General features: G+C 38.3%; 1 protein-coding gene across 2 annotated transcripts in view; it reads left to right on the forward strand.

The window, feature by feature from the left end:
* Positions 1-21,635, forward strand: part of Sytl4 (synaptotagmin like 4) — a 59,089-nt gene extending 37,454 nt beyond the window's left edge. For both annotated transcript variants that reach the window (XM_077107296.1, XM_077107297.1), the window contains exons 6-17: positions 1,665-1,766; positions 2,269-2,344; positions 2,886-2,976; positions 3,091-3,194; positions 3,939-4,094; positions 7,283-7,461; positions 8,012-8,114; positions 8,655-8,816; positions 14,835-14,943; positions 17,040-17,139; positions 17,896-18,104; positions 19,990-21,635. In XM_077107296.1, the coding sequence (XP_076963411.1) occupies positions 1,665-1,766; positions 2,269-2,344; positions 2,886-2,976; positions 3,091-3,194; positions 3,939-4,094; positions 7,283-7,461; positions 8,012-8,114; positions 8,655-8,816; positions 14,835-14,943; positions 17,040-17,139; positions 17,896-18,104; positions 19,990-20,138 (1,540 nt within the window). In that variant the 3' untranslated portion in view covers positions 20,139-21,635. The remainder of the gene's footprint in view (positions 1-1,664; positions 1,767-2,268; positions 2,345-2,885; positions 2,977-3,090; positions 3,195-3,938; positions 4,095-7,282; positions 7,462-8,011; positions 8,115-8,654; positions 8,817-14,834; positions 14,944-17,039; positions 17,140-17,895; positions 18,105-19,989) is intronic.
* The last annotated feature ends 1,263 nt before the right edge of the window (positions 21,636-22,898 follow it).

Below are 22,898 nucleotides of genomic sequence, written 5' to 3' on the forward strand. Positions count from 1 at the left end.
TTATAAATCAAAGAATAAAAGGAAAAATATAACATGGACTTCTTTCCATGACAGCACCAAGATATAAGTGTGGTATTTCATTGTATGTATGTACTGTGATTTTATCATCACAGCCCTGGTTTGGTGACTCATCTGTTCTGGGTGAAGAGGCCCCTTTTTACTTTGTGGATAAGGATAAGAATGGCTTTTATTTGCTGAAATTGATTAACACATCTGACATCATCAGTCAGAATGTAATTTCTGAAACTTACTGCTTCTGGCTGTCCATGACCTCTAGTCTCATTGGACCCAGAAGACTCTTATTTATCCTAAACATGGAAACAGATTAAGTGACATAAGTGATCTTTCCCATAAAATTATGGAGCCCCAGAGATAATCTAATTCAACCCCCTTATTTTTACAGAAAAGAAAGCAGGATAAGTGATTTACCTGTGATCATACAGATAGCTAGAGCACAGGACTCCCATCTCTTAGTTTATTTTTTACAGAACAGATGTCAAATAATTGCTTTTTTGCCCTGGGGTTGTTTGTATTAGCTCTGGATCAGTACACATTAATCTTTAGGAAAAAACACAAGCAAAAACCACTCTCCATGGGTCACTGTTAAACGTCTTCTCTGGAGGAACGATTTTGTAGGAGTTCTTTATTCTTTGGAGCAAAGGGGAGGAAATAATGATTTTAAAGTAAAAAAATTAAATCAAACTCCCTGCTGTGCCTTGTACTATAAAGCTAATCCATTTTTTTAAAGTAGTGATTGGTGTTTCACCTCTTGTAAGCCCTAGGATTTCAACCCCTGCTATCTGTTTTCACAGAACTATCTCAAACATCATGTAACAACTTGGAAAGTTTATTCTTTACTGGGAAGGATGTTGTAGATTTGGATACTATTCTTTGTTCATTTATTATTTTGTTGGTTTATTTGATAAATACATATGAATGCCTATCATGTGCCAGGAACTATTCCCTTGCTAGCAGACTTTAAATTTGGCGGTAGTAAGCACACACGCGTGAGCACACACACACACACACACACACACACATACACACAAGATCAGTAAACAAATAGTATATCAGATGTAACTTAGTCTATTGGAATAGAAAGACATTAAACAAATCATTTAACAAAGTAAATAATTTGTTTTAAAGACATAAATACTTACATATGTTATGAATGTTATCAAGAATTGGGGTATTTGGGGAGCAAGTTTATTAATCCAGACTTAGGATATGGTCAGAGAAATCTGAAGGAATTGACATAAGGAGAGACCTCAAGAAGGAGTAGATTCAGCTAGATGAAGAAAAGTGGCCATTGTGAAAAGAACATCTCAGGCAAAGAAAAGAAGGAAGAGAAAGAACTTTGGGATATTCAGGGAACCAAAAGGTCTTCTTCTTTACAGAAAGAAAGTACAAAGAAGAGTGGAGGGTGAAAGATGAGGCTGGAGTACTGAGCAGGGTTCAAATCATAATGATTTTCCTGCCAGGCCAAGTAATTTGAATTCAGTCCCAACAGAAATAGGGAACCTGTGAAGTTTTTACAATTTACTCACACTTATTTGAGAAAAATCACTTAGGCTACAGTAGTGAATGAATTATTAGAAAGGAGGTCCTACTGGAGGCAGGAGAGCTGATTTCCTTTAAATATTGACTCTTTGTTTTTATTCTAGCATGCCATTTGAAGTGCCAAAGCAGAAAAGTGGAAAGAGTGTGATAGAGGCTGAGAGTGAGAGTTTGGATAGCTACACAGCTGACTCAGACAGCACCTCCAGGTTGGGTTTCCCCCATTTTCCTTACTATTTCCCATTTCCCTTACTTCTGCTCAACCTAAGTTCCCATTTTGTTCTATAGCGTCAGAATGCATGTTTCCTATGCCTTGAGTGTTCCTGATTTCTGTCCTCAGGAAATCAAATGCAGTATTTTCTCCCCAGAAGTCTTTCAGTAGGTCTTCTACTGATTTGGCTCTGGGTACAGCTTCCTGGAGTGTGTTAAGTTCCCCAGTCTGCTGTACCTTGGAGGATTCTTCCTAGCCCAGAAGCAATTGATGCCACTGCCCCTTAGGAATGGGAGTGCGAGTGTTTGTGTTTGTATAAAGTTGCATATTTGATCTTCTGCATTCCTTCAAGGTAAATCAGATATGAAGTGCATTTTTTGGATTTGGTTACTACGATGACCCCAAGCCAGTGACTCTCCCTCCTTGCTAGAGCTTTGAGTCCTGATTAAAAGAGGAAGGGGAGGAGGTAACTTAGTTCTAACTTCTGAATATGCCTCCAGGAGAGACTCTCTGGATAAATCTGGCCTCTTTCCAGAATGGAAGAAGATGTCTTCCCCTAAATCTCAAGTTGAAAAGGTAAACCAGGCTATTTGTCTTTCCTTCTCTTATTTCCCTTCCTCCCTCTTCATCCCTCCCTCCCTTCTTTCCTTCCTTCCTTTCTTTCCCCTCTCATCTCCTCTCCTCTTTTCTTTCTTTCTTTCTTTCTTTCTTTACTCAGGCCAAATTTATTTATTCATTTATTAGTATTTAGTTGTCAATGGTCTTTTATTTTATTTATTTGTATGTGGTGCTGAGAATCGAACTTAGTGTCTCACACATGCTAGGCAAGTGCTCTAGCACTGACACACAACCCCAGCCCCCTCAGGCCAAATTCAAATCAGAAATTCAACTAAACAAATTTCACTTCAGATTCATCTTGGAGCATTTCCTAAGGGTTTAGTTGAAATGCATGAGAAAATAGGTTTTGTAGTACTTCCATACATTTAATCTTTCTTGTAAGTTTGTCATAGTTGACTGAAAATCTGAAGCTTATTCTACTTCATACTATCCTTTCTTACTCATTCCTACCACCTGCCCAACTATCCTTTTCCATTTTATTTCCCTTATTCTTTCCTAGGAAATTCATTCAGAGGGTCAAAATGTGGTACTTGTTGATGAGGGTGAAATGATATTCAAGAAGAACACCAGAAAAACCCTCAGGCCTTCAGGTAGCCAGTATCCCTTTATAGCCTTTGGGACTGAAATTCTGAATATCCTTTTTGGGCTCTTGTTATGGAGTAGAGTGGGTCTCTTTTGATTTGGGTTTTTGGTCTTCCACTCAGAATGCACTAAATCTGTGATAGATCTGCGCCCAGAAGATATGGGGCATGAAAGTGGCTCCTTGGGAGACAGAAGCAAATCTGTCCCAGGCCTCAACGTGGATATGGTAAGTACTATTATATATTTAATTTGGCCAATACATTCATCTTTTTTTAAAATGTAGAGGTGATTTTAGTATTTGTTTTCAGTCAATCTGTTTAATTATTAAGAAAAATGCAACATGAATGTTGATTGTCCCCAATTTCTGAAGTAAATCCAATTCCTGTTTTGCTTAAAGGAAATAACTGTTTTCTCTGTTATCTTCTAATATATTGCTGGATATATAGTTAAGTGCTCAAATAAATACTTATTTCAAAAATGTAAAGGGATGGATGGGTTGAAGTAGTTGAATGGAAAAGAGTTATATCTCCTATAAAAATGTTAAGTACTTATGTCTTATCCTTTTTTAAATATGATAAAATGGCTTGCTTTCTGGGAAGTCAGAAATGGGGAACCATATCAAAATAAAAATACTTGCATATTTGTTTACATGAAATCTCAGAACTTTGCAACAATTATGGTTTCCACTAAAGGAAAGATATTAGTTTTTGAAGTTTATCTTTTTGGGGGGGGTGGATACCAGGGATTGAACTCAGGGGCACTTCACCACTGAGCCACATCCCCAGCCCTATTTTGTATTTTATTTAGAGACAAGGTCTCACTGAGTCACTTAGTGCCTCACTTTTGCTGAAGCTGGCTTTGAACTCACGATCCTCCTGCCTCAGCCTTCAGAGACCCTGGGATTACAGGCATGTGCCCCTGCACCCTGGTATTATTTTTATTAATTCTTAATCTATATTTACTGCTCCAGGAAGAAAAAGAGGCAGAAGCAGAAGCAATAGCAGAAGCAGAAGCAGAAGCAGAAGCAGAAGAAGAAGAAGAAGAAGAAGAAGAAGACATTGACCACCTGGTGAAGTTGCATCGCCAGAAACTAGCCAGAAGCAGCATGCAAAGTGGATCTTCCATGGTAAGTTCTGTTAGTTCTGTAGTAGAGACACTTCCAGGAAGGAAAGAAGACCCTGCGTAGAGCAGACTCAGTACCTGGCAAAATCAGCCTAGATGCCTTTTCCAGGTAAAGCAGATGCATTTATTTGTACTTATCCTCAACCATGGAGGTTAATGAATGGGCTTTTTCTGCCATACAAGCAAAAATATACTATACCTTCACAAACCAAAGCAGCTGGGACTATATGGTCATGGTCTTATGCTTAGTGTATATCTACATGACTTCCTGAACCTATCTATACCCTGGATATTATTATATTAGGTCAGTATGGCTATATAGCTTTGTGAACAGTAGCTATAACTTCTCCCTTTCAGTAGTACTCATCTATGAAATGAGCAAGAACAGATTTCTTCATCATAGCCCACTCCAGATTTTCACATTAAAAAGAAGTGAGTATCATGACAAGAGCTCTGGCAGGTTTAGTTGGCATCAGGGTATGGTTAAGGATCATGGTTCCAGTCAGGATCATGAAGTTAAAATGATGTTTAAGAATCAGGGCCTAACTTAGGGTCAGCACTTCATTATATTGGTGCAGGCACTGAATTCCTTAAAAGACCCTGAAATTGCAAGAAATAAAACCAAGAGTCAATAAGTAGGAAGTATGAAATTAAAAAGCTTCTACCCAGCAAAGGAAATATTAAGAGCCTGAAGAGAAAGCCTACAAAATGGGAGAAAATCTTTGCTACCTACTCTTCCAATAGGGGATTAATATCTAGAATATATAAAGAACTCAAAAAACTTAACACCAAAAAAAAACCCCTAATCAATAAAATGGGCAAAATAACTAAACAGACATTTCTCAAAAGAAGCAACTCAAATACATGAGAAAATGTTCAACATCCCTAGCAATCAGGGAATTGCAAATCAAAACTACACTGAGATTTCATCTCACCCCAGTTAGAATGGTAATCATCAAGAATACAAAGAATGATAATTTCTGGAAAGGGTATGGTGTAAAAAGTACTCTCATACATTGTTGGTAGGACTGCACATTAGTATAGTCATACTGGAAAGCAGTATGGAGATTCCTCAGAAAACTAGGAGTGGAACCACCATATTACCCAGCTATCCCACACCTTGGTACATATCCTAAAGAACTAAAATCAGTATACTATAGCGATATAGCCACATCAATGGTTAGAGTAGTACAATTCACAGTAGCCAAGTTATGGAACCAGCCTAGGTGCCCATCGATAGAGGAATGGAGTAAGAAAATGTTGTATATATACACAATGGAGTTTTACTCAGCTACAAAGAATGAAATTGTCACATATGCTGGTACATGGATGGGACTAGAGAACACCATGCTAAGTTAAATAAGCCAGATTCAGAAAGCCAAGCTAGAGTAAAGTAAGAGAGAAAAGGAGGGGGCATATTGGATCTCATAAAGAAAGAGGTATGATCAGTAGAGTTGAAGGAGATTGAGGTGGAATGAGGAAGGATGGGAAAGGGAAGGAAATGCAGAATGAATTTGACAAAATCACCCTATGTGCATTTATAAATATGCCACAGTGAATTCCACTTTTATGCGTATCTATAAAGCACCAATTAAAAAATATAAATGAGCCGGGCATGGTGGCGCACACCTGTAATCCCAGCAGCTTGGGAGGCTGAGACAGGAGGATCGTGAGTTCAAAGCCAGCCTCAGCAATTTAGTGAGGCACTAAGCAACTCAGTGAGACCTGTCTCTAAATAAATACAAAATAGGGCTGGAGGTGCAGCTCAGTGGTCGAGTGCCCCTAAGTTCAATCCCCAGTATCCACCCCACCAAAAAAGATAAACTTCAAAAACTAATATTTTCCTTTAGTGGAAACCATAATTGTTGCAAAGCTTTGAGATTTCATGTAAACACATATGCAAGAATTTTTATTTTTATATATTTCCCCATTTCAGGCTTCCCAGAAAGAAAGCTATTTTTGTAGGAGATGCTGTGAAGGTTGTTTCCCTTCCTGGCACTCATCAACACCAATCAATCCCCAGTATATGTGTGTGTGTGTGTGTGTGTATGGGACTAAGATTCAGGTGATCTTATTTGTCATCACTGTTCACTGTTATATATATATATATATATACACACACACATATATACATACCAGGCAAGCACTCTACCACTGAGATACAACCCCAGCCCATCTCTGGGCACTCTAGAACTGAGGTTATCACTTCCTGGAGGAATGGATAGATAGGTGTAAAAAGTGATATAAAGTGCAAAGTAGACTAGTAGAGTAGAAGAAACGGAATAGGAAAGAGGGGAGTAGAGATAAAGGGGTAGGCACTGGGGACTGAAACAGGGTAACTTAAATTCCATGCATGTATGATTATATCAAAATGAACCCCACTAATATTTACAACTATAATGCACCAACAAAAGCAAAGCAAAAAAAAAATTGGCCTAGTTCTATCATGCATATAAAGATTGATATTATTTAGGGGAAACAGTTGGGAACAAGGGTGAGTAGTTTCACACTCACACACAGGAAGAGAATGTCAGGCCCACACAGCTAATCACTACCAGAGAGGAAAATACCTTTGTACTTCAGGTGGTATTTCCTCCCTATCCCTGCACCCAATTCTGGCAGTCTCTTTTCTGTATAGGTTTTAATAGAGATAATGTAGATAATAAAGGCATGTTATTTAAATTAGTAACTAACCTCTTCTAGCCAAAGTTTTCTTAATTTTTTTTTACTTGTAGATTGACATGATACCTTTATTTTATTTTGATGAGGTGCTGAGGATTGAACCCAGTGCCTCACACATGCTAGGCAAGCACTCTACCACTGAGCCACAGCCCCAATGGTTTAACATATATAACACAAACTATAAATAGACTTAATTGCACCTTACCTCTACTCCTTGCACACTTTCTGGGGCAAGTGAAAAATTAACAATAAAATGTGTAAAAGGAGGGGAAAAGAGAAGCTAAAAGCCTAGGTGAGCCACAAACTAATTTATTAACCTGAACAATTGTGAGTGTGCTGCTAGCTGTGACTCATCCTCTAGGTAAAGGACTGCTAGCAATATTTTCTCCTTGAAGGAGCTTCTGACATTTTGTTTTGTTCGATGACTGTGACTTTATTGTGATGGAAGTGTGAGCATCGTGGGTGGCAGAGTGCGCCTTCCTCAGACATTTGTGGGTGTTTTATCTTCAGAGTACCATTGGCAGCATGATGAGCATCTATAGTGAAGCTGGTGATTTTGGGAACATCTTTGTGACTGGCAAGATTGCCTTTTCCCTTAAGTTTGAGCAGAAGACACAGACTCTGGTCATCCATGTGAAGGAGTGCCACCAGCTGGCCTATGCTGATGAAGCCAAGAAACGCTCTAACCCGTGAGTCTTCTGGAACTTAACTGATGCTCTGAGATGATAGATTAGACTTTGGCATTTGTCTAGGCAGCCTTGTTTTTAAAAAAATTTTTCAGTTGTTGATGGACATTTATTTATTTATGCAGTGCTAAGGATGGAACTCAGTGCCTCACACATACCAGGCAAGCACTCTACCACTGAGATACAACCCCAGCCCATCTCTGGGCACTCTAGAACTGAGGTTATCCCTTCCTGGAGGAATGGATAAATAGGTGTAAGAAAGGCCTCAAGACTGGAAAAAAGCAAGAATAGCATATCTTGCTAGGCTTAATGTGACATTTAAATTTTTTTTAGTTATAGATGGACACATATCTTTATTTTGTTTATTTATGTTATGTGGTGCTGAGAATTAAACCCAGTGCCTCACATGTGCAAGGCAAGTGCTCTGCCACTGAGTCACAACCCGCATTTTTGACATTGCATTTCATCATGGCACATTTATATGGAGAGCAGGGAAGAAAAAAGAGGCTTGAGAAAAGACAGCAAATTACTCAGTACTCTCTTTGGTTGCTAGATATGTGAAGACTTATCTTCTACCTGATAAATCTCGCCAAGGGAAAAGAAAAACTAGCATCAAACGGGATACTGTCAATCCACTGTATGATGAAATCTTCAGGGTAAGTATCTAGAGGGGAAAGACCTTGTTCTGTCTTATGTGCTAGGCTAGAGCTATACCTCTGCAACATGGCTGGTTGACATGGGTTTCAGTGAGCCATGTTTGTGTCTGAGGATCTGCTCTAGGCATCTGTTCACATCCTGACCTCTTAGAGAAGAGAACAAAAGTAATCTGGCTTTCATGGAGTATTGCAAGGTTAGAGATTCAGGTGGCCAAAAATTTCATTTTAAAAAGCTGTTTGGAATAAAGAGTCTCCTTGGAAATTATTTTTTTTATGCTCCAGTGTCCTTATTCACTAAACAAAAAAAAAAAAAAATCAATTAAATTTCCAGGTCTTCCCATGGAGTGTGGTAGATTTTTGAGAAATGGAATAAATTGAAGCTTTTTGAATGAGGAAACTCAAAGTGCTTAGGGACTAAAGTAATTTGATATTTAGGACAATGGACTTTAAGTATGGGTTACTTAGGATTTGGAAAAAAAAAATCTATTTTGATAAATTTCTACTAACTAACCATCTTGGACTTCTACTTTCCCTTCTCAGTATGAGATTCCAGAATCTCTCCTGGCTCAAAGAACCTTGCAGTTTTCAGTTTGGCATCATGGTCGTTTTGGCAGAAACACTTTCCTTGGAGAGGCGGAGGTTCAGATGGATTCCTGGAAGCTTGATAAGAAAATGGATCATTGTCTCCCTTTACACGGAAAGGTAGTCGGCTTTAACAATTGCTTCCACAGCTTGGGTCTGAGGTAGAATTGTCTGCAGTGACCTCTGCTGGTCTATTGATAACAGTTTTGAATGTAGTCTTCTATAGAGTTCTAGCACACCCTGATGGCATTTTTGAGTTTGACAGCAATTTCAGGAGCTCTTGTATGTCAAGGGTGAGAAATCTTTTCTGTGTAAAGCAGGCAAAGTACGTAGCCATGGATTTGCTTCAAAAGTCTTTCATATATGTTCCAGGCTTTGCCTCTTAACCTTCCATAATCTGGGTGTATCCTAAAATTCCTAACTTTTACCTTTTCTTCACGCTAAGCTTGGTGTATCCTCATCTGCACCCCTTTCCCAAGCTGACCTTGCTAAAGAAGTGGCAAATAAAGCAATTCACAGAGCTCCAGTTTCTGTACTCTTGGTTGCTTACACAGGCTAGGGAACATTTTACTTTGGAGATGGCATCTCAAGTGAGAGTGTAGCAGTGTGGCATAATTGTGCCTGGGATCTGAGTGCAGACCTGGATTGGAATCTTGGTTCTGTCACTTGCCAGCTAGGTGAGTCACTTAACTTATAAATTAACTTAGGGAAGTCACCTAACTTCTGTGAGCCTCCATTTCTTTATCTATAAAATAAAGATAAAAATACTATTCCTCTTTTGCAAGGTTATATGGGAAGTTCCAGTCAGTACCTGGCATATAATGGACAGTCAATAGATTACTGTCATTCTGATTAGATAAAATTGCCAAAACAGATAAGTTAATAACTTAATTAACTTCTTCATTATCATAACTATATGAAAACAATAATTTTTATAACATTTAAGTATTTAAAACAATATATGAATATAGGATATCTTTGGAAGAGTAGACACAATACTACTAATGATGATGGCTTCTAGGAAGGGAGTCTGAGATGGAGGGAAGATTTAGCTTTCTCTACATGTCTTTTTAAAAACTTTTGAGCTTTATACCATGTTAAGAGAATTAATCATAAAAGAATTTATATCCATGTGATTGCAAATTAAAACAATGTAAAGTGTATAAAAAGAAAGTGAATTTCATTTTTTAGAAATACTGTTAATGCAGGCAGGTGGACCAATGGTACAGAATAGAGGACACAAAGACTAATCCACAAAGTTACAACTATCTTATATTTGATAAAGGGGCTAAAAACATGCAATGGAGGAAGGATTAGCATCTTCAACAAATGGTGCTGGGAAAACTGGAAATCCATATGCAACAAAATGAAACTGAATCCCTTTCTCTCGCCATGCACAAAAATTAACTCAAAATGGATCAAGGAGCTAGATATCAAATCAGAGACACTGCGTCTGATAGAAAAAAAAGTTGGCTACGATCTACATACTGTGGGGTCGGGCTCCAAATTCCTTAATAGGACGCCCATAGCCCAAGAGTTAATAACAAGAATAAACAAATGGGACTTACTTAAACTAAAAAGTTTTTTCTCAGCAAGAGAAACAATAAAAGAGGTAAATAGAGAGCCTACTTCATGGGAACAAATTTTTACCCCTCACACTTCAGATAGAGCCCTAATATCCAGAATATACAAAGAACTCAAAAAATTAAACAATAAGATAACAAATAACCCAATCAACAAATGGGCCAAGGACCTGAACAGACACTTCTCAGAGGAGGACATACAATCAATCAACAAGTACATGAAAAAATGCTCACCATCTCTAGCAGTCAGAGAAATGCAAATCAAAACCACCCTAAGATACCATCTCACTCCAGTAAGATTGGCAGCCATTATGAAGTCAAACAACAATAAGTGTTGGCGAGGATGTGGGGAAAAGGGTACTCTTGTACACTGCTGGTGGGACTGCAAATTGGTGAGGCCAATTTGGAAAGCAGTATGGAGATTCCTGGGAAAGCTGGGAATGGATCCACCATTTGACCCAGCTATCACCCTTCTCGGACTATTCCCTGAGGATCTTAAAAGAGCGTACTATAGGGATACTGCCATATCAATGATTATAGCGGCACAATTCACAATAGCTAGACTGTGGAACCAACCTAGATGCCCTTCAATAGATGAATGGATAAAAAATATGTGGCATCTATACACAATGGAATATTATGCAGCACTAAAAAATGACAAAATCATAGAATTTGCAGGGAAATGGATGGCATTAGAGCAGATTATGCTAAGCGAAGCTAGCCAATCCTTAAAAAACAAATGCCAAATGTCTTCTTTGATATATAGAGAGCAACTAAGAACAGAACAGGAAGGATGAGCATGAGGAAAAGACTAACATTAAACAAAGATGAGAGGAGGGAGAGAAAGGGAGAGAGAAGGGAAAGCATATGGAAAAAGTAGGAGACCTTCAATGTTACACAAAATTATAAGAGGTTGTGAGGGGAAAGGAGGAGGGAAAAAAGGGAGAGAATTAAACAACAGCAGAGGAGGTAGAGAGGGAAGATGGGAGGGGAGGGGGGATAGTAGGGGATAGGAATGGTAGCAGAACACAACAGTCACTAATATGCCATTATGTAAAAATGTGAGTGTGTAACCGATGTGATTCTGCAATTTGTATTTGGGGAAAAAATGGGAATTCATAACCCAATCGAGTCAAATGTATGAAAGATGATATATCATGAGCTCTGTAATGTTTTGAACAATCAATTAAAAAAAAAAGAAATACTGTTAATGAATGTTACTATCACGAATAATTATAATGCATCAATAAAAATGTGGAAGAGAAAAAAAAGAAATCACACTGATAACATCTATATTGCTGAGACAAATGAAGTGTATATCCAATAATTTTATAGCTGTTGTCCTAAAAGCATTAATACTATTGATTTCATTTAAAAATAATAATAATAAACCAAGAAAGCAGTTATTAACAAAGCTACTACGTTATTATTAAATTTGTTAAATTTAGATTTTCTTAAGCATTTGGCAGGAAAATCATTCTGTCAGTGGCCTATAGTATATATATTATATTAGAAATGTCACTGTAAACCATCCTGAACTACTGTTAATAAAAATGTCTTACATTAAAAAAGAAGCTGCATTAAAATGGAGGTCTGTACTCTTTGCAAATATTTTGGTCCACAATGAAAATGCACTACTGAAAAAATATGCTAGTCTCTAGCTAATGCTAAACTTCCATTTTTAAGGGCACTGAAGTTTATAATTTAGAAATTAATAAGTTCTGTAGACATTTTATAAACAACAAAAACATCATCCCCATGTTATATATTTTCTTTAATTTATTTTATATATTTTTAGTTGTAGATGGACCTTTATTTTTATTTATTTATATATGGTGCTGAGAATCTAACCCAGTGTATGCTATGCAAGCACTGTGCCACTGAGCCACAACCCCAGGCCTCTCCTTTAATTTAAAACATTCTACATTTGTTGTTTTGGGGTTTTTCTTTTTTTCTTTTTTGCCCCAACCATTCATTTGCTCCCATTCCATTTTGTCTTGCTGGCATATCTCTCCCAATTCTTCTGTATCTCTCTCATATGATAAACTTTGTGTATTCTGGATTGTGTTACATTGATCCAAACTGAGATAATGACTTTCATGCCAAATGCTTTAGGTATTTAAGATGGTAGGAAAGCATAATCCCCATAGATTATGCTCAGTGGTGAGGGCATAGTTAAGAGGTGCCCTAATGAATACCAGCAGGTGAAAGAGTACCTCCAGTCTGTAGGAGCTCCTGGTCTGAAAGCCAAATCATAAAGAAGAGATTCTTGTAGAAAGAGCCAAAAAAGTAAAACAATTCTGCCACTCAAAGCCAGAGATGATAGGCTACTCATCCCAGATATGCATTCATTCACTCAATAAATTCATTAAATAATTATTTATGGAGTACCTACTATGTGCCAGGTACTTTTTATTTTTTTTATACATTTATTTTATTTATTTATTTTTATGTGGTGCTGAGGATCAAACCCAGGGCCTCACATGTGCAAGGTGAGTGCTCTACCACTGAGCCACAACCCCATCCACCCAGGTACTTTGACTAAGGGTTGGACATACTAGGATGAACAAAAATAGACTTGAAACCTGTCTTCATGGCATCTAGGTTTTAATGGTTGAGACAACTATTAAGAAAAATAATATAATATTATATTAATATTAATATAATAATACATATTTTAGAAAATATAGCATATTTGAACCTTGTGACAGAGTTCTACCTTGCTCTCAAATGTCTCTAAGCTCCCTTTTATTTTTTTGGTGCTGGGATGGAACCCAGGACCTTGTGCATGCTAGGTGAGCTCTCTGCCACTGGGCTGTGTACTCTCATGCCACATGCCCTTTTTTTAAAAAAAATACCTTTTGTATTTAAAAATCATGCAAGTGATACATTGCCATTTTCACTTTTAAAAACACTGTAGAAATCAATATAGAATAAAAATGAATTCTTCTTTCCTTTCCCCATTTTTCTACCTTCCCTAGAGGAAACAAATGTTTGTCCAGATCTTTCTGGGTTTTACTATGCAGTATATAATGATTAAAAGCATTGACTCTGGATCCAATCTGCCTGAATTTGAATCCTGGTGCTGCCAATTATTAGATGTGTGACCTTGGGCAAGTTACTTGATCCCTCTGTTCCATAGCTTGTAAAATGGGGATAATAAACTCATTTCTATAGGGACTGTATTGAGGATCAAACAAAATGATTTTTTAAAAAAGCTTGTAACAGTGTCGGCACATTATAAGTGCTATAAAAGTGATGATAATAGGGCTGAGGTTGTAACTCAGTGGTAGAGCCCTTGCCTAGCATGTGTGAGGCACTGGGTTCAAATTTCAGCACCACATATAAACAAATAAAAGTCCATTGACAACTAAAAAAATATTTAAAAAGTGATGATGATAATCATCGTTATTTGCATATGTATATATTCACATGAGTATATTTTGATACGAGTGAGATTTTTTTTGCATCTTGCTTTATTGACTTAATAGTATGTCTTGGGATCTTTACATGTCAGTATTCCTTTTTGTTAGAATAAACATGAAATCACAAAATTTGGTTTCTTTTTAACCAATAGTTAAAAGTTAGACATTTTGTAGACATATAATTAAGTACATCTTACCTACAGCTAAGATCTAACCTGAAAAAATCATTTTCTATAAAAGGACAATAGACACATATCCAAGATATATAGTTGTAGCCAGAATCATCCAAGTAACTCCTGGTTTAACCTGTCAGATTGTCCCAGGAAGTCCATATTCAAGGTGTTAGCCAAAGGAGTAGTTTCTTTTCTGCAGTGGCACTCCACCTTACTTTACTTATACTTGGGTCATCAGACATAGTTGTCACCTTCAGAGTCTACATACTTTCTCAATACTGCATGCCATATGCCACATGAAGGCATTAAAATCACTCATTGAATCCTTACTATATTGATTAATATTTTGATTGTTTCCACTTTGGGACTATTAATGACCATTCTGATAGCAAGATTCTTCATCATGGTGTCAATCCTTTCTGAGTTTGTATGACAACTGTGCTGGCAGACCTTTTAGAGTATTGGTTAATTTTTTATTTTGTACTAGGGATTGAACCTAGGGTTTCTTAACTACTGAGCCACATCCCCAGCCTCCCCTTTTTTTCACATTTTATTTTGAGACAGAGTCTTGCTAAGTCCTTAGGGCCTCACTAAATTGCTGAGGCTAGCTTTGAGCTTGCAATCCTCCTGCCTCAGCCTTCCAATTTGCTGGGATTACAGGTGTGTGCCACCAAGCCTGGCCAGAGTATCAGAATCTGGAAATTGTATTCCCAAAGTGGCACAATAGTGAGTATTGTAGAAGAGCCTTTGTTGGTTCTTCTGCCTCTCTTCTGGAAGAAATTGCCTTAGAAGCCTGTGGCGAATATGGCCTAGGGACCCTGGATTATATCCAGAAGTAGAAGGATCCTCTTATGCCATGAAGCTGTTCTTCAGGGATATTTTTAGTATCCCTTCAGGGTGAAGTCCCTACAGTTCCTGAGAAGTCTGACTTGACCTGTTGGTTTCCCTGTGTTTCAGATTAGTGGTGAGTCTTCGACTGGTGTACCATTATACAAAGGAGAGTTGGTGGTTTCATTGAAATATATCCCAGCCTCCAAACTCCCTGCTGGAGGCAACCGGAAAAAAAGTGAGTTTTATTTGGGACCCCAGATTTAGCTCTTAGTCTTCTGCACAGGATCTGTATGAGACTGGTGCTGGCACTGTTGAAGAGACTAGACTGGGATCTTCCCTGGATCTTCTTCCCTAGAAGGTTTTTCTACATTTTCAACCAGAATGTAGAAAAGGTATACGTTCTACATGTTTTAGGGTTAGTGTTCATTTAAAAAAATCTCTATTTTTATTTTTATGTGGTGCTGAGGATCAAACCTTTGTCAGTTCCTCACACATGCGAGGCAACTGCTCTACCACTGAGCTACAACCTCAGGCCTTGGCATTCATTTTTAAAAATTATTTTTCAGGATATTAAACTAAGTTGGTCTTGGTCCAGCTATGGCAAGATGCTAAGAGGGCAAAAGACAACAAAACCTTAGAGGCTGAGAATGGTGGTTTGAAAGGGTAATAAAGTATGAGAAACAGGAAGTTGAAGGCTGTGAGGAAGAATTATCCAACTTGCCAAGCAGTATGCTAGTGACTACAGACATGTGGTTGAATAAGACATAATATTTGCTCTCCCTTGAGGCAGTTAGCTTAGCAAGAAAGATAGTCATGTGCTAAGAGGCGCCCAGATACAGGAGTGATGAATTCTATCTAGTTACATTTAGGAAAGCTTTGAAGAAGCATTAACATTGAAATTAGATCTTCAGATTTTGCCAGGCAGAAAAAGGAGGAGGACAAGGAGACAAGAACATACCCCGAAGATGGGATAGCATGAGCACAGGTTTTAAAAATGCCTGAGAAATGTATGGTTGTGTGTGAATACTGGGGAGTAAATTACTTCATTCAGTGGGGCTGGAGTTATGGTATATATATTTGTCTATTTGGGACTGGGGCTGGGATTGGAGATAAGTCCCAATGAGAAGGGCTTTGAATGTAAATTCAAATTCATTGTTGGCAATGGGAAATCAGAGTTCTTAAAATTATACCTCCAGCAAGGGCTAATCTAGAAGATTTGAGGAAACAATGAGGTCTGGGAGGAGGGTGTGCAGAATGACTAGAGATGAGAGGCAAGAAAGTAACCACAGGGAACAGCAACAGTTAGATAAGAGAGTGAAGTAGGGTTTATTGAGAGAGAAACTTCAGGAGAGAGATTCAGGAAGAAGAGGGAGGGGTTGTTGATAGTATTAACAGTTCTAAAATACTACAAGGAGCTCAGGCTGGATGAGGACTGAGAAGACACAGCTCATTGGTATTTCATTGCAGTTTCAACTGATTCATGGAAGCAGAAACCAGATTTCACTAGAAACTAGGTTGAGAGCATGAGGAAAAGAAATAGAGGTGGTAAATGTGGGCTTTTCCCCTCCAGGGTGATTGATGGTGAAAGAAAAGAGAGATATGGAGAATAGCCTGAGGAAGAAGAGATAAGGTTGAGGGGAGGTTTTCTTTTTAAGTGGATTTTTAAATAAAGAAGACATGAAACTAGCATATATCTAGATTGAGGGGAAGGTATCAGTAGAGGAAGAAATATTAAAGTGGTGATGGGGGGTTTTAATTGATATTGCTTGATTAGTTCTGTGAAGTAAGGATGGGATCAAGAAGTCAAACAGAGGGATTCCCTTTTTTGTAATTTTTAATTATTTCATTCATTTTTTGTATGTTTTTTGTACCAAGTGTGCTCTACACTGAACTACATGGCAGGGTTTTGATAAATTGCCAAGGCTTTCCTGGAATTTGTCATTTTCCTGCCTCAGCCTTCAGAAGTACACCACCAAACCTAGCTCTTTTTAAAATAATTCAGCAAATGTCAGGAAACTTTATTTCTCCAAGCTTCAATTTTCTCATCTGTAAAATGATAGTAATAGTGTGTATCTCATAGGATTGTTTTGAGAATTAAATGCTTAAGGTAGTGCCTGGCACATAGCCAGTTTTCAATAAGTGTTTATTGCTATTGGGTTGTAATTAATTGAGGACCTACTGCTTACAGGAACTGTGCTAGTTACTGAGAGTACAAGCCAGGCATGGTTCAGTTGTTTTATGGATCTTGCTACCTTCAGGACTATGCAGATCAATCTTAAGTTAAACCTGGAGGTATAGGGGCTCACTTGCTATATCTAACATTCCTTACAGATAAAGGTGGTGAAGGGGGAGAGCTCCAGGTATGGATCAAAGAAGCTAAGAATCTGACAGCTGCCAAATCAGGAGGGACTTCAGACAGCTTTGTCAAGGGGTAAGTCCCTGGACCAGCACCAAACTAGGAAGTTTCAAGATAAGATAGTTAACAGAGAAATCCAATTGACCTTTCTCTGTTGTTACTCTGCTTATGTGTCCTCCACCCTCAGGAATCAACTATGTTTCTGAAATTAGGTAATGGAAAAACCTCCACTACCACTTCTGCACTGGCCTGAACTCAGTTTGGACTGTGCTGTGGTGCTAATATACAAAGAGGAGGGTGGTAGACAGATAGATTCTGTCTTTTTTCTGATTCATGTTCTTAATTAGTCCTAGGTAAGAATCTGTATTCCCTGACTAGATTTGGGGACTCAATGCTTTGTTCCCCATAATTTTTAAGCAGTGTTAGCTCCCTCCAAATTATAGGTCACTCACTGACTCATGCTTTCTAGCAAATCATGTTCAGCTAAGTCAAACCAAACCAATCCAGATCAATAGATATTACTATTTGTTTTATTTACCTTGCATAGGAGGAATGGAAGCAAATATACAAAACTCATTTTTGGTAGAGCATAGACAAAGCCTGACTAATAATATATTCATTTTCTCTCCAAGTTAAAGGAATTAAATCAGGGGAAGTATCTAGTGGGGAGAGTAGGAACTCTGCTTCAACAGATTCAAAGGAGGGGTGCATGCACATGGATCTAGGTGTTGACTCACCTTCCTGGGCTAGGCCTGTGGTAGGGGAAAGAGGAATTTAGACACACACTGCCAAGCTTTGAGTAGGTGTTGATTATTCCCCACCCTCTGCCAGATACCTCCTTCCTACGAGGAACAAGGCCAGTAAACGTAAAACTCCAGTGATGAAGAAGACCTTGAATCCCCACTACAACCATACGTTTGTCTACAATGGTGTGAGGCTGGAAGATCTACAACACATGTGCTTGGAACTTACTGTGTGGGACCGGGAGCCCCTGGCCAGCAATGATTTCCTGGGAGGGGTCAGACTAGGTGTTGGCACTGGTGAGAGTTTTCTTCCTCCATCTTCAGTTGTCTCGTATCTATTTCACTCCCTGTACCTCCCACCCCCAGAAACACAAAGCTCCTCTATGATGGGACTTGTCTTCTTTCCCTTCAGGTGACACTCAACAAATATTTGTTGAGTACGTTCTATGTGCCAGGCCTAGAGCAAGGCAGAACTCATTGATATTATGTATATAGATAAATGTGATGCTGATAGCCAGCAACTCCATCATCCTCACACACACACACACACACACACACACACACACACACACACACCACACAATCTACAAACCTACCTATATATTTATATGTATAATGCTATATTCTATCCTGTTACAATGAATAAAAGGTTCTCACTTGTAAAAGCTAATCTCTCTCTGTGTTCTGTACCACCCTCTCCCCTTCTCAATGATATCACTTCTGTAATCTCCATCTCTCCCATATGATAAGTTTCATTCTCCCTACCTGTTGAAGGTGAATACAGATATGCTCTGGTGTTTCCAAATCTTATTAAATAAAATAAAAATAAACCTTTTCATGACTACATGTCCCCTCTCTAATTTCTTAAAAATAATGGTCTCTACTTCCTCAACTTTCCTTTGTTTGCATGTCAAAGTATTGTTCTCATCTCACTAGAATTTTTAGCACTATTTAACATAGATGATCACTCCCTTTTTCCTGAAATACTTCTATTGATTTTATACTCTTTGATTCCCTTTCAACCAACTGATTTTCACTTCTCAGTTTTCTTTGTGGGTTCCTCATTCTATATTCAAAAATCTAAATACAAGTATTTCTTGGGGCTTAGTCTCAGGTCCTCTTCTTTTCTCTCTCCACAATCTGCATTCCCATGACCTTAAATACTACTTGTTTATTAATAACTAACATAAAGCATCTAGAATGATGTTTTACACATATAAGCTAGTCCATGTCAGTCTCCTGATTAAAACTACTCAGTGACTTATTATCATATTTATAAAACAATAGGGGTGTGTACCAAGCCTATATACCAAGCCTATAAGCCCTGGTATAATATGGACCCTCTGTTCTTTCTGATCCTTCTCATATCACTCTCCCACCTGCTCACAGTACTCCAACCATGATAATTTAGTTCTTTTCTCCAAATATACCAAGCTCATTTCCACCTCAGAACCTTTGCAATTATTATTTCTTCTGTCTGGAAAGACTGGCTGCTTCTTATCCTTTAGGTCTTAACTCACAAAGAGTTCCTCAGACCATTCGTTCTACAGTAGGTCCTAATCCAGACACTCTAAATCCCCCTGCTGATTTACTTCATAACATTATCCTCACAATCTTTTGTTAATTTTCTTGTTTTATTTTCTTTTTTTATTCAAATTAAAGCTGCCTGAAGGCAGGGTGATTTTTCTGCTTTCTTCATCATTGTATCTCCGGAGGCTATAAGAATACCTGGCACATAGTAGGTACTCAGTAAATATTTATTAAAAGAATGAATGGACAAAAGAATAGGAATGATGCCACATCTAACTTTAGGCTGGAGTCTACAGCTAGAGAAAAAGTTGTTCAGATTTTTAAAAATTCAAATCCATTTGGAAATAATAGAAGGACAAATGCTCTGGCCTTGGCACCAGACACCAGAGCTCTGTATCATCTTCTGAATAAGAAGTCTCTAGTGACCCTGTGGTATTTGTAGTACTGTTTCATCAACAAAAATCTCCTTATAGTATCAGGAGCACAGAAATATCTGAGCAGGATAGATAGGGAATACTTCCCAGATTGCTGTCCCCATCAGCCCATTTTCATAGCACATTTTCTTTGGAGCAGCTACCCTTGCTGTATGACCCATCATTGATGAGTCAAGCAGTGGGGTCTCTGGTCAGCCTTCTCTGGTATTTCTCCTCAGGGATCAGTAATGGGGAAGTGGTGAACTGGATGGACTCGACTGGGGAAGAAGTGAGCCTGTGGCAGAAGATGCGACAGTACCCAGGGTCTTGGGCTGAAGGGACTCTGCAACTCCGTTCTTCAATGGCCAAGCAGAAGCTGGGTTTATGAGTTCCTGTCATATTCTACAGGTCCAGCCCTGGCCAGGGCAAATCAGAGGAAGTGATAAAACTAAGAGCAAATATTTCTAATTTAATATGTGTGTGTGTTGGATGTGTATGTACAAGCACGTATTTCTGCAAATCTTATGCTAGCTAGAGTGATGCAGCCTTGTTCCCCTTTAAAAAGTAGGCTTAAGAAAAAGGGCCTCTTTGAAATGTTTTTATTTGTGCACAATCTAGTATATTTCAGAGTCCATTCTTTCTTTCATCATTATGAGATTTAATTAACTTAAAAACTTTTAAAACAACTTTCTATTTTCTGTCTTAATGTTTTTGTTATTTCTCCAGGGAGCCCTGGCTACCTTTGGCATTAATTTTAGTCTGTAGTTTAAGGTGTACCTGATCTGAGGCTAAGGTTCTGGGAAGCAGTTTTGGGTCGCTAAAGACAGGGCAATATGGGAGAGAGGTAAATAGGTCTTCTCCTTCTCTCTAATTTATACTTTTAACTCGTGTTCTACCTGGATAATTTTCTGGAACTTGGCTTTTAACTTTTTTTCTTATTAAGTAGTTTTCACCTTGCTTGGGTGTATGGTTTTCTTTGAAATGAAAAGAAAACTCCCCAGCTCCTTCCAGTTATATATGCCTTTACTAGACCTCTGGGGAATACTTATAATGGAGTTAGTTTAGAAAAGCACTTTAATTAGATAATGGCCTTTTGACGGAGTCATGAACATGCCCAGTGAGACCTTCTGGCTGATCCCAGAGGACTTGCATGACTGAGGGTAAAGTGTTTCACAGCTCATACTGATGTCTCAGAATTTTAAACTGATAACAGCAGTTAATTGAGAGAGAATGGACTTCTCTAACGAAAGATGAGACATCTTCACTCATGTACCACATCTTCCTCAGTGTTTGTGTCTGAGATGTGTTGCTATGCAGAATATGGTCCACATACCTCTGTATCAGTCAGAAGAGCTAAAGACTATCTAAAATGGCTCAGTGCTTGCCCAGACTGGGGACTGTTAGTACTCCAAGAGAACATGGATAGAGAATCTCCCAGTTATTCTACTCCTACCTGATGTAGTTTCAGCTCCCATTTTTTCTATTGTTTCCTCAACTTGACCTACATGTAACATGGGTGTGGTAGTGTTGAGGCTTTTTGAAGAGGGTTCTGGTAAACTAATTTTCACTTTCTTATACTCTTACAAACTGACCTTTTTATTCATATGAGTGTATTCCACACAAAATTGTGTGTAGAAGGAGCCTATACCAGAAAAAAAAATCCCTTTCAGTAGAGGCAGTTGCTAACTGATGGTCCTACAAGGCCACTGGATTGAGGGCAGGTATGGCAGTTTCTATTGTATGTGTGAACTAAACTGAGGAATGTTTTAAAAGGTTTGTTTGGTGTGGATTGACACTGTAATGAAAAGCATAACTTGAGATCCTGTGTTGTAACTTGCTCTTTTGTTTCCCACCCTTGAAATGAATGTGTGCTTCAATAAAGCTTTCTGACTTGTCAAATGTTTTCATTCATTAGTTCTGTGGAAGCCTTTGTGTATGATGTGACTTACTATTGTTCCTTTCTACACGTGGCTTGAAGGGTAAGAACCAGAGTGACAAATGCCTTTCCCTAATCATCATATGCTGATTTGAAGAAAATTTGCCTTTCTCCACATTGCTGCCTGACACTTTTGCTGGGTTTGAATCCTTTGTCCTGTATGTTTGGTATCTACGGAGAGAACTAAAAATCCATCTTAAAAGAGGCACCGCTTTTCTATTTCTCAAGTACCAAGGGAAGTTCACTTTTGGCTTTATGGATCCTCCCTTGCTAGAGTAGGGGAGAGATGTTCACATAGGAGCTGAAGAAACACATTCCCTGTTATAAGCACTTCTTTCTAGATTCTTCAATTCTTCTGGGAATTGGGGACTTCTTCCTCTGCTTCTACTACCATCATTGAGGTTTTTTTAAAATATTTTTTTAGATGTTGATGGACCTTTATTTTGTTCATTTATTTATATGCAGTGCTGAGAATCAAACCCAGTGCCTCACACATGGTAGGTAAGAGCTCTACCACTGAGCCACAAACCCAGCTCCCCATCATTTAGTTTTGAGAAATAAATAACACAGATGCTAAGTAACCCATCTCTGAATTTAGGCTCTGGGTTTCTAGGTAGAGGCCAAGTGATTCTTGATCTCTTGTGCAAAAAGGTGTTAATATTTATCAAATGCCTTTTGATATAAGACTTTATATATTGATCTTTCTATTATACCTTATACAGTATGAAATCTTCCCTTCCTACAGATGAGGAAACTTGAGTCCTTATGATAGAGTTGAGATTCGAATCAAGGTCTGATTCTACTGAAGCATGTGAGAATGGTATGTGTGTTATGGGAAGAATCAAAGGAAGGGATGACTCATCTGTTCTAAAATATGGGTTTAATTTACAAAATAGAAAAATCAGAATGTTTTGGTTATTACTTAGCCAGCTTAGTGACTGTATACTGTGTGTGTGTGTGTGTGTGTGTGTGTGTGTCTGTATGTATATGTATGTGTGTCCCCAGAGAGGTTTAAAGAGAGAAATAGAGATATGTATATATCAGGGGCTTGCTAGTCCCTTTGGGCTGGCTGTGGGCCTGGTTCTGCTTCGGTCTCTCTTTCTCTTTTTAAATTATTTATTTATTTTTATGTGATGTTGAGGATGGAACCCAGGCCTCGCATATGCTAGACAAGCACTCTACTACTGAGCCACAACCCCAACCCTACTTCAA

Source organism: Callospermophilus lateralis, chromosome X, assembly GCF_048772815.1.
Source record: "Callospermophilus lateralis isolate mCalLat2 chromosome X, mCalLat2.hap1, whole genome shotgun sequence".
Lineage (NCBI taxonomy): Eukaryota > Metazoa > Chordata > Mammalia > Rodentia > Sciuridae > Callospermophilus > Callospermophilus lateralis.